Genomic DNA, 12,322 nt, shown 5'->3' on the forward strand with positions numbered 1-12,322 from the left:
TTCTGCTGAAATAAATAGCACTATTTAAAACAAAATTACAGAAAGTAAGATGAAATGCCAGCAGTTCAGAATCTAGTTTTCTGACAGCACCACAAGAATGGCAGCAGAAAGTGTGAAACGCTGGTCAAATGAGTCAAACTGGCAAACCAAAGCTTTATTTTTTGTTGAAAGTCTTTGCTACAGTACCTAGGACTGTGTCTCTATACATAATTAACAACCATTCCTGAAAGATCTGTATTTGGCACCAGTTTGTGTTTACCTCAAACACTTGTGGGGAGGATTAATTTCAAATCAAATTTGTTTTTTCAACAGAACAGGAGCTGTCATCATGAAGCCAATTAGCCAAGTTATTGGAGCAGCTTAAAAACAAAACAAAAGTCTTTATCTAAACCAACACATTACAGAGAGCTCCAAAACAGAGGTCAAACATTAAAAGGCTGATATAGACTCAAAGTGGTTTATAAAACCTATAAAAAAAAGACTACACCAGCAAATATGCCTTTTCAGTTCACATAGTTTAGAAATTAATGCAGGGAGCAACACTCACTAGCTGGAAATCTTGTAATGGCAGAACCACACATATACCAACAGGAGTACCCAAAATCAAATGTTAAAATGCTCCAATTCCCAACTGACATAAAAGGAGAGGACTCAAAGGAAGATTAAATCAATCCATGAAATCATAATTGGTTGGGCAGTTCAAACTTCCTCCAGCAACCACTACGTCACTCATACACACAGGCTCACAAATACACAGCTCAATTCCATTCAAATTCCTCATGGAATAAAACAATCCCAGGCTCTATTGAGTCTTTCCCTATCATGCAAGAAATCAGTCTGGCTGTGCTTTAATCACCATCATGTATTACTTCAGCCACAGAGTACTAGGCAAAGTAGAAATGCACAGTTTTTAACTCATCATCTCTGCAGATTTGTTTGAGAGGCTCAGTTCCTGGACAGTTCCGGGTGGGCACACAGTCTCTCTTCATGCAGACTCGCTGGCCTCTACTGGCTTAATCATGTGATCCGGTTTGTTGCCAGCAGCATAATGATCCCACATCTGAACATAAAGCCGCTCCAGGTCCATTGTGTACTGTTTTGTGTTGAACAAAGGACTGGATATTCTCTGCTTCCAGACTTTGCCACGTATTTTTTTCAGGCTACAAAAGGAGGTAAAGCAGTCAGGAGAGGTTCCAAACACTGTTTACTTTTGAAATCTACTGTTTTCAGCTAACCCTGAACTGCCAGTACAAATGTTTCAAAAATAGCTGCTCCCTCACTTCCACCAAATTCCTATTGCTGCTTCATCCCCATATCATGTCTGACACAGCATGACCACTTCAGCTCAGAAGAGCTCCAAAATTAATGCATTAACTTGCTGCGCTATCTGTACTGCAGTCACTTTTTACAGCATGATTTTAACTTGCATTAAGTGACAAACTGCTTAATCTTCAATTTAAAAGAACAAAAGATGAACTATATTGCATTTTTTACCAGGTAAGAGCCTGCACATGAGCAATTTCTTCAGAACAAGTAGCACCATTACTCAATTGGGAGCACTGTTAAGTTTACTGTAAAAGCAGAAGCTGAGTTAACCACAAGGCAAGAAACCTCTGGACGAGGATTGCCTAGCTATTTTAAATATTTAAATATCCACAAGATAAAAACTACTGTTAAGTCTCAGCACCATCCCCAATACATTCTTGATGTTACCACATTACACAGTACACATTTACTTACTATTCCAGATCAGTTCCCAGTTTCACAGCAATATCCTCATATTCCTGTCTACTTTTTGCAATGAGCTCAAGACAACCCAGGCAAGTAAGCTGGGAGGCAGCAACTCGCGATGCAAGAGTCTCGCCTGTAACAAAAAACAAAACAAAACAAAAAATTGGTAACAGGACTAAGCTTATCAAGTAAGGTATTACAGAGTATGAATTATTTTCAGTCTCTCCAAGAGGCAACAAAGTTTGTTGGGCTTGCTGTTTGTTATTAAAAATTTAATAATATTCAAACTCATCTGTTCTATGTAGGTTCCCCACTATGCATTACCTGGCATAGTGACCATTGGAGTTCCAGCCCAGAGAACATCCATCCCAGTTGTGTGCCCATTGCAAAGTGGAGTGTCTAGACAAACATCAGCCAACTGTCCTCTCCTCACATGTTCTTCTTTGGGGGCAACAGGAGAAAAGATTATTCGGTTTTGGGAAAGACCCAAGTTTTGTGCATATTGCTGAATATTGGGTTCTCCAACAGCTGGGAAACGTAGCAGCCACAGCACGCTGTTTGGAACTCTTTTTAGGATCTGTAACAGAAATAAAGTAACAAATACAGAAAGTTTGGTCAGAAACATTCCCTTTTCCGAACAAGAAATTACCACATACCAAAATGAAGCAAGAGGCATAATAATTCAATACTTCCGTCTTCTGAGGTATAGAGCAGGAAAAAAAACAGATCACAATTTTGAGTGGAATTAGGAGGATTGAGTTTCTAATCCCACTGAAAGAGACAGCAACTCTGAGACTCTGAGCAATCGTTCATAGAACAGAACTTAAGCAGTAAGTCTTGAAATTTATGAGCACATTTATTTGTAGGTCCACGCTACAGAATATAAAAAAAAATACCCCTCAAGTAACTTTCAACAATACACTAAACTGGACCTTGATACAGATGCTCAGGGCTCAGATCTATCTATCTACCAACTGCCAAGGCCAGTTATGACTTAATTGTGCAGACTATTGTCAACCTCGATGACAAGGTTGAGACAATACTGGTTTTCGATACTGGTTTTCTGACCGACCCTTACACTAGGGAAGACCAAACTTACTTCATAATGGAGCGTCAGCACACTTAAGCTGTCTAAGATGTAATTTTTCACTGGTTAAGAGGCATAGAAGTGATGTGATATCAATTTTAAAAATTCCATGTTCTATTAACGCTAAGTCCTGCAACATGAACACTGTAAGGATTCAAATGGCTAAGGGTCAGCGTTTTCCAGAGAACAGTTAAGAGATTCAACTTGCATGAAGTTCCTGCTAACTTGAGAAGAACAGCTATGTTCCAGAAGTCTGACCTTAGACTTATTAGATACAGATACTCACATTAGCCCACATCTGTAAAGTGGAAGGATCAATCTTATACAGTTGATTAAAGTTACAGTATACAACAGCATCCTCTGGTAAGCCATATTGAGAACGGGTAGTAACAATTATAGTTCGTGGAACTTCTTCACCAGTTGCTGCTTTGTTGTTAATCTAAAGAAACAAAAATAGCTATTGGAACACTGAAACTGCAGGAAACAAGACATTCCCTGTGGAATTGTCCCGAGACACACTGCAACATTTGTTAGCATCGTAAGTTACTGTAAGAATATCTTTGGTTTTATTATACTAAAACAAAATTGTCTACTTACTCAAAAGAAGCATTTAACTAGTGTGTGTACATACTTGTGGGTGCCACAATGTTGCAACCACCAAGGCACAAAACACTGGGCATTTTCCAACCCTTTCTCTATCTCCCTGAAATTCTAAGTAACTGGAATAACTGTAAAGGAGAATCATATACAGAGGCATTACACAGGGACTGCTCCCCTCCTTAAGGTAACTTCATTTCATTGAGATAAAAAATGAAATTAAGACTTCAAGGAAGAATTAAAAAGTATTTAGAAAGCAAAGGTGTTTTTTGGTTTGGTTTGTTTTCTGGGTTTGTTTTTGTTTTGTTTGGTTTTTTTTTTAAGATAAAAGACAACAGGCATAAAACAGTCAAAACTGAAGATGCAGACTAATATGTTACTGACAGACTGCAAGGAACTAGCTGACAAGGAAATAACAGGAAATGCTGAACATCAGACTAGAAGAGTTATTAACAGACTTTCAAAAAAGAATGGCTCTTATAGCCTTCACAAAGAATAATATTATGCTAATAAAAAGACAGCAGGGGATAATCAGAATACTGTGCAAGAATCTTCAGGATTAGTAAAATGGAAGTATAAATTTTTATTTTATTTTTTTTTTAATAATGACAGGCAATGGTGGGACAAATGACAGGCACGGTGGGACAGATAAAAACCATCAGACGGAGAGCAAGGAGGTGGTTGGTAACAGCCAAAATGGCTTCACCAAGGGCAGATCGTGCCTGAACAATTTGGTGGCCTTCTATGATGGGGTGACAGCATCGGTGGACAAGGGATGAGCAACGGATATCATCTACCTGGACTTGTGCAAAGCTTTTGACGCTGTCCTGCACAACATTCTTCTCTCTAAACTAGAGAGGCACAGGTTTGATGGACAGACCACTCGGTGGATAAGGAGCTGGCTGGATGGCCGAACTCCTGGCTGGATGGCTGAGAGTGGTGGTCAACGGCTCAATGTCCAGGTGGAGACCGGTCACAAGCGCTGTCCTTCAGGGGTCCGCGTAGGGCCCGGCCCTGTTCAACATCTTTGTCTGCGCATGGACAGTGGGATAGAGTGCACCCTCAGCAAGTTTGCCAATGACACCAAGCTGCGTGGTGCTGTCAACACACTAGAAAGGAGGGATGCCATCCAGAAGGACCTTGACAGGCTGGAGAGGTGGGCCCGTGCAAACCTCATGAAGTTCAACCAGGCCAAGTGCAAGGTCCTGCACCTGGGTCATGGCAATCCCAGGCACAAATACAGGCTGGGCGGAGAATGGACTGAGAGCAGCCCTGAGGAGAAGGACTTGGGAGTGATGGTCGACGGCAAGCCCAACATGAGCCGACAATGTGCCCTTGCGGCCCAGAAGGCCAACCGCATCCTGGGCTGCATCAAGAGGAGCGTGGCCAGCAGGTCGAGGGAGGTGATTCTCCCCCTCTACTCTGCCCTGGTGAGACCCCACCTGCAGTACTGTGTCCAGTTCTGGAGCCCCCAGCATAAGAAGGACATGGACCAGTTGGAGAAGGTCCAGAGGAGGGCGAGGGCTGGAGCACCTCTCTTATGAGGACAGGCTGAGAGAGTTGGGGCTGTTCAGCCTGGAGAAGAGGAGGCTCCAGGGAGACCTTATAGTGGTCTTCCAGTGCCTCAAGGGGGCCTACAAGAAAGATGGGGAGAGGCTGTTCAGTAGGGCCTGTTGTGATAGGACGAGGGGTAATGGTTTTAAAATAGAGGGAGGTAGATTTAGATTAGATATCAGGAAAAAATTTTTTACAACGCAAGTTGCAGAACACTGGAACAGGTTGCCCAGAGAGGTGGTGGATGCTCCATCCCTGGAAACATTCAAGGCCAGGCTGGATGAGGCTCTGAGCAACCTGATCTAGTCAGGGATGTCCCTGCTCCTTGCAGGGGGGTTGGACTAGATGACCTTTGAAGGTCCCTTCCAACTCTAACCATTCTATGATTCTATCAACATAGATAGGGCAAAACAGGTACTTGGAGCCTTTTATATATATATATGTCTGTATTATTTTTTTTACATACATATTTATTTAAAATTTAGCTCAGTGGCAGTGCAACCAGCCAAAAATAAGCGTGTTCTTGACATGAATTACAATGACTCACTGCCACTGATTCCTTTAGAAGATGCACAAGATAATTTGGTTCAACAAAAGTTGTTAAAAGTGCTACTTATCCAGGTCACTGAGGAGACCTCAAAAACGCAATGCACAGTTCTCATCGACCTATGCCCAAAACCAGCTGATATCAACTTAGAATAAGCACACAGCAGGGCTATATTAGAGTGATCAAAATATAGAAATCCTATTTTAAAAATGCATTGACAGAGCTTAGATTGTTTTACCTTGGTCATGGGAGTGCTAAGACAAGAATTCTCTATTATCCTCAGGGGACAATAATTTCAGAAAAAAATGCCAGTAAGCTTACTGACCAAACTAAGATATAACCTATTAACAATGTAAAGGGAAGTCTCATCTGCAAACAAAAGAAATTATAAAAAGAAACCAAGGCATGAAATTGTGGATAGAGCAGTGAAAATAAAAGGTCTCATAATATGACACAGAAGAGCCTCCTGAAGGACTGCAAACTGAATAAAACTGACAAGTCAAAAGAGTTAGGCCAATATCAAAATACAGGTTTTTGGTTTTTTTTTTTTAAATAACTGTTCTGCTAAGGAAGAAGTATTAAACATAACCAATAACTGTCACTATCACTAAAATCCCACAAACTGTTAAGCACTGAAAGGTGGTGGTGTAGTGCATAGTTCAGAAAGGTGTAAGCACATAAAAATCACTGCTAAGATACAATGGAGTAACTTTGCCTGTATTACCCAGCAATTGTTTTCTAAAGGAAAAACACAACCGAAACTGAGTAAGAGCTCACAAATGCCCTGTAGGCAATAAGCAAATCTTGCCTTCAAATTCTGAACAACCAAGTGTCTCCTTTACGAAACAAAATCAAATTTGTTTGGACTTTAGAGACCTCTTAATATAACCTATATTTGGGGGAAAGATCATCTTCCAGTACATCTGTCACTTATAACATATTTGCAAGTTTTCCAAGTATGAGAACTAAACAAATAATCATGATAGAAGACAGACATTTACTTGGAGGTTTTTCTTCTTTGTTATGTTAAAAACATAAAACCCAAGAGAACAGCATCTTGAAGTGCCTCACCTGAGTAGTTGCTAATCCATTACTGATGTTGAACCCATTGATAGTTATCTGAATTTGCCCACGATTAATCATCTCAATCACCGCTTCTGCAATTGTGTTCATAGGAATGACTGGCATACTGAGGGCAGCATTGCCATCTGCATTGTCACAACTGTCAGGACACTTCATCTAAGATAAATCACATAAGCATCAGAGAAAGTACTAGCTTCAGTCTCTAAGACTGAATACACAAAGGAGTAGCTCTCACCTTAACAATCTTGACGTCAGGGAGGCTGTCAAGGAAAGCCTTCAAGTCAATGCCATTCAAAACAATTCTGTTATCATAAATATGACCATTTGACTTGAAATCAATGACTGCTTTTTTCTGTCAAAAAAAAGTTTTAAAAAAGTTATAGGATCTCTTACCAAGTGCTATTTTATAAAGAAAACACCTACTTTTCTTGTCCTATCTTTCTACGTACCTTCAGATGGGGGAACATGTTGGCGTGATCTCCAATAAAGAAAGTGTTTGGCATGTAAGCTAACTTCTCCGAATACTGCTCAGCCACCTCAACTGGAGAAGTTTCTTTATCTGTGATGATATAATCCATGAACAACGCCCCACTAGTTCCAGGATATCCCAGCCACATTGCCTACAAAACAAGAAAGCAAGACTCCAGTCCCAGGTGCATTGCAAAAATAAAGGAAGTTAAAAATCAACACATTTTAAGTTAAATTTTCCACCTACAGATTCAAGTTCCTTCTTGGGTTTTATCAACTGAAGCTAACTAACATCAACTGAAAAAAAAAACCATCAGCTGAACCACTGACATCGAACTTTCACTACCAAGACAGTGAACAGATCAAGATGTTCTAAGATTGACACCTCAAGCACAAGGCCAAAGTATCCAACTACATGCAGATATATCTAGAATACCAGCCATCAGTGACTACAGCTTCTCTTAGCTCAGACAATTTCTGTAGCCTAGAGTGATTCTGGTTCAGGCTTCTCCAATTCTCTTTCCATGGGCATTTTAGAAAATCTTTAGTCAAAAAGGTAAGTCTAACACTGATTCTGAGCTATTCTAACTGGAATTTCACTAAGCCTAAGGAGATTAAAATGCAAAAACTCATTTCCACAACTGCTTCAAATACCCTTTGTTCTCACTAATGCAAGAAAGTCAGTAGTGTACAGGAACCTTACAGAATCAAGGATTTCTCCTTCAGGACACAGTCAACTGCCCATAAAGCACATAAAAAAAAACTAAACTACTCTGCTGCAGCAGAATGATCCTATTTGCCTCACATATGCTAAGTCCTAAAAAGCCTCTCTCGCTTACTAGTCAACACGACCCTTCAATATTTTTTCCACTCTGCTAGGAGAAAAATGAAAAAACTCTTCATACTTGCAGTGGGGTTTTTTTTGAGATACAGAGCCCTCTAACTTAGTTACCTGGATAGGTGCTGGTCTCAGGGCAAATAATTCATTTCGAGCTCCTTTGGTGTAACCATTCATATTAACGAGAATGTGTATCCCGTCCTGATGGATGCGGTCTGCTGCTTTTCCATTACATGGTATCTGAAGAATAAGTAAATACATAAATAAAATACATTTTTGTTTTCATTCTTTCAGTAATAAATGTGTTTAGCCATCAGTATACCAATGGATGTCAACTGCACAATTGAATTTGAGTGAGACTTAAATCTTGTTACTCCTGGTTTTACAGAGTCCTCAACTCAATCAAAAAATTCCCTGCTGAAGACAAGAAAAATATAAGCTTCCTAGACACAGTTGAAGCTGTTGCTGACAGAAACTATTACTGTGGTACTTGAAGATTGCCTCTGCACATTCAAATCAGAGGAGTGACACAGCGTTGCCAAGCTCAGCAAGTCATGCAGAAAAATGTCACAAATGGACCACAGAAGAAACTTCAAGCAACACTGAAATTGCTTCAGTTCTTGGCTAAATCAGAAACAAAGAAGAGCAGAACTTCACGCAAGGTGTATCAATGACTTTAAAGAACAGAAAAACTTTGGAAATTACAGTATGTCTCTTTGTGTGTAATACTGGAAAGTAAACAATTTTCAATACATAATTACTCATCATCTACAAGCAGATAAAAGAAAATATTTGACAAATGTCTCTACTTCAGCAGCAGTAAAACAAAAACCAAAGGCTAGAAACTGAGGCTATACAAGCCAGAACAGCTCCACCACCAGCAGATCTCTGAAAGTTGCACTGTAACCTAAAAACACGAGTTTGATGCCTCAATAATTTTAAATAAGAAAACTCAGTGTATCACTCTGGGGAAAGGAAAAAATTTTTCCTAGCTGTTAAGTGCAACAACAAATACAAAATTGCTGCCCTGTTTTAGTATGATCCAGGGCTTTCAAAATTCACAGCTGCAAAAGCAGGGGGTGGACAGCTTTCCACAAGCGTAACTGAAGCTTGTTACTCTAAAACAATGTTTTAAAACATCAACTTTGCAAAATCCATCTCAAAGAGCAATTCTGCTGACATCAGTTTAGCATTTTTATTTATGCGGGCAATTTCTGGACAGCATGATGAATTTTAAAACTACATTCAAGTTTCATCTATCACCTAATCTGGGACTGTCCACATGCCAATCCAGCTCCATTATTAATGTACACTGATTATCCTATGCTGCTTTAGGGGGTTGTCAGTTATCTTGAGATAGTATAACAGCTCCTTGACTTCTATGTATACTGAAATTCCCATCAGTTTTCACCTGCAACTTAAAAAAAACCCCCAAACCCACCTGTAACTGTTACCAAAGTAACCTTTTGATAGAGGGTCAAAATCCTGCCATTAATCATTAAGCCTCTGTCCTGCTTCACTGGAGTAAAACAAGCTTAAACATATTTGCAGTTGTGGCATCTTGACTTATCCATGACACTTAGATGTGACTATTACCTTAAGACCTAATGGAACAGTTATTCAATATTGCTAATATTACTTTTTAGTAATCACATAGAGGTCACGCAATAACCACTGGATCCTAGGCAAGGTATAACACTAATACACTTCAAAATTCTCAAGACTAACATCAGCCTAATTCAAGAAATTATTGGAACTAAAATCTCACAACTACTGTCTGATCTCTTTTGTCGGTTAGGACTGCTAAAAGGTGAGTGCATCAAAAAACGTCACCTGAGATAAATCAATGAAATGATTTGCTTCAGCCATCACTTTTACACGGAAGTTTGTACCATCATCAGGACTCAAGGCATAACAGAACACCTAGAATATGAGGCACCAAAAGTTGAGTATCTGCAACGACTTCCCAACAGAATAACTTTACTATAAAACATACAGTATTGCAATTTTAAAGTAAATCTATTTTCATACAAATGATATTATATTTATTTGTATGGCATTTACAAGTCGAGAAAGAATACAAAAAAAAGGGGGGGGGGCAGGGCACGTGGCACTGGGCATTTGACACATTTGCAGGAGGCCCCAGTTATACGTAGTTCTGGTGCTACAGTATGGCACTGCATCTTGCACAGACATATATATAGTGTTCTCATCAGTGCAAGGTAAAATAATTTTAACAAATGGATTTGCATCAGCATTAAATTATCTAAGAACATCTTTTACAAGACACCTTTAAATTTGCTATTAGTGAGAATCATAATTATGACTCAGGTCAAACAAAAAAGCTAAGCCTTGAGGAAGCTTTTTAACAGGTTCTTTAAACAGTGACTAGTTCTCCAATTAAGAAACTGCAAACATACCTGAGAAACTGAAGGTTGACAGGTTATGCAAACAGGTATCTTTAGCTAATCTAGCACATATAGATACAGACCAAACAGCCAATATGTAGAGAATTTATTATCTTGCAGGGCAAAAGCATGGTTTTAGTAAAATAACAGATAACTTCTATTTAGTATTTAATTAAGTTCTGTAGAGCTTCATAAGTTGAGAACAAGACTGTCCTTTGTCTTGAGCTGATTCAAGGTTAAATGGTATATTCTCCTCACAGCCCATGTACTCAGACCACCAAATTAATTGTTTCATGAATAAACCTGCTTCACAGTCACACTGCTGATAACAACTCAGGCATGCAGCTGTGCTACAAAGATTTCACCCTACAAAGACTTCATGACCAGGAAAAAAGCCCAAAACCATATCAAACCAAAAAAAAGACTAATAAAAAACACTTTTGCAAGAAGGAAAGACTTACAACCCTTTACAAAGACAAGCAAATTCTCATGTCTTGGAACACAGGAGCTCAAAACCAAGGCAATTTAAACAAGTCATGAGGTAACCAATATAACTGGAAATTAGTTCTATTTACAGCTTCAATCCCTTAACATGACACCCAAATAAATACAGGCATGACTGTCTTTAGCATTGCTGAACTGTATACGCTCCTTCTGGAGTAAGCGTAGCATATCATTTCCTTTTGAAAAAGCAGCAGCCAGACCACTCTGAAGTTCATGTTTGTGATTCCAGTATCCCAGAGAAAAATACATGTAAAAAAAAAAAAAAAAACCAGCAGATGGGGGGGCGGGTAGGGGGAGGGGAGGGTGGGAAACAAGGCAGATGCGTGTCTGTAAATAAGAAGTAACCAGGCAGTACTACCTTGATGTTGAAACACATCTACTGGAAGAACAGCAGCTGAAGCTTAACGTTTTCCATAGGCCACAAATTCTACCTACAGTAATTCTAAGGACAGGTATCTAATTAGCCTACCTGCTAAGCAGCACTTCATATTTGTAAAGCAGGATGACACAGGCTGGAGAACTCTTCAACTCATTAAAAAAAAAAAAAAAAAAGCCCACTAACCAAAACCAAACAAACCTAGAAACGAAAATTTGCCCTTCTCTAGTTTACCTAGCAAGAAAAAGAAAGTGCAACTTACAGCCGTACCTACAGCTTTAACTGTGTCATTTATATTTTTACCTCAAATTTGTCTGAGTTATGCATGCCTGGGATTGACTGCATCAGGTGTGAGGTTGGATGGTTTCCAAAATCAGAGCTCACATAGCCAATACGAAGTCGACCTTCACTGGCCTTCAAATCCTTGGGATGCTCATATGGTGGCTTGTGAAGAACATTAATCTGTCAAGAAAATATACACAACTGTTTATAAACTCAGGAAGCAAAACCAAATGCTAAACAGAATGACAAAAAAACCCCATAAGTTTGTAGAATTAGCCTTATCCCACATTCAAGTAAGTGGTCTGTGGGCATCTGTTGCTTCAAATCTGCAATATGCGTATTCCATTGGAGCCAAGTATAATGTTCCAAAACTGTGTTACAAGACGTCACATGCCTACATTCACCCTAATAAAGACAGATATCACTACTGCAAGCTGACACTTCTGCTTTTCTACCGGTTTATTTTTTAAGTATTCCATCCTTGGTTATTAAATATACTGACATCACACCACTAGGATCAGGAAGTTCTCAAACTACAAGCCACTTGTGATCAGAACAGTACCCCTGTGAAGCATCACAGCATGCTTTCTGTTCTTACGCTCACCATCATCCCCAGACATCAGCTTGTAGCCACTATCACTGACAGGATTACCAGGCTATTAAGACAAGCCAGTTTGAAAGCTAAGTGTTATCTTCTGAAGTTTGAGATCTTTACATCAGCTAACCAGATCCTTCCACTGGCTGATAGCATATTTTCAATTATAACTGGCAACGTGCTGAAGCAGTCAATCTCAACATTCACAAGCATCAACAGATATGACTCTGGTTGATAAGAAAAAGAAGTTGC

General features: G+C 39.4%; 1 protein-coding gene across 6 annotated transcripts in view; it reads right to left on the reverse strand.

Moving 5' to 3' along the window:
* Positions 1-133: 133 nt before the first annotated feature.
* OGT (O-linked N-acetylglucosamine (GlcNAc) transferase) overlaps positions 134-12,322 on the reverse strand; it is a 28,411-nt gene continuing 16,222 nt past the window's right edge. For 5 of the 6 annotated variants that reach the window (XM_086756416.1, XM_086756413.1, XM_086756414.1 and 2 more), the window contains 10 exons: positions 11,497-11,655; positions 9,739-9,828; positions 8,020-8,145; positions 7,049-7,219; positions 6,835-6,951; positions 6,588-6,755; positions 3,105-3,257; positions 2,056-2,308; positions 1,741-1,864; positions 134-1,160 (listed from right to left, as the gene is read on the reverse strand). In XM_086756416.1, coding sequence (XP_086612542.1) covers positions 986-1,160; positions 1,741-1,864; positions 2,056-2,308; positions 3,105-3,257; positions 6,588-6,755; positions 6,835-6,951; positions 7,049-7,219; positions 8,020-8,145; positions 9,739-9,828; positions 11,497-11,655 — 1,536 coding nt within the window. In that variant the 3' untranslated portion in view covers positions 134-985. The remainder of the gene's footprint in view (positions 1,161-1,740; positions 1,865-2,055; positions 2,309-3,104; positions 3,258-6,587; positions 6,756-6,834; positions 6,952-7,048; positions 7,220-8,019; positions 8,146-9,738; positions 9,829-11,496; positions 11,656-12,322) is intronic. The other variant, XM_086756417.1, reaches the window with a different exon arrangement.

Source organism: Chlamydotis macqueenii, chromosome 11 (assembly GCF_036417535.1).
Source record: "Chlamydotis macqueenii isolate bChlMac1 chromosome 11, bChlMac1.mat, whole genome shotgun sequence".
NCBI classification, from domain to species: domain Eukaryota; kingdom Metazoa; phylum Chordata; class Aves; order Otidiformes; family Otididae; genus Chlamydotis; species Chlamydotis macqueenii.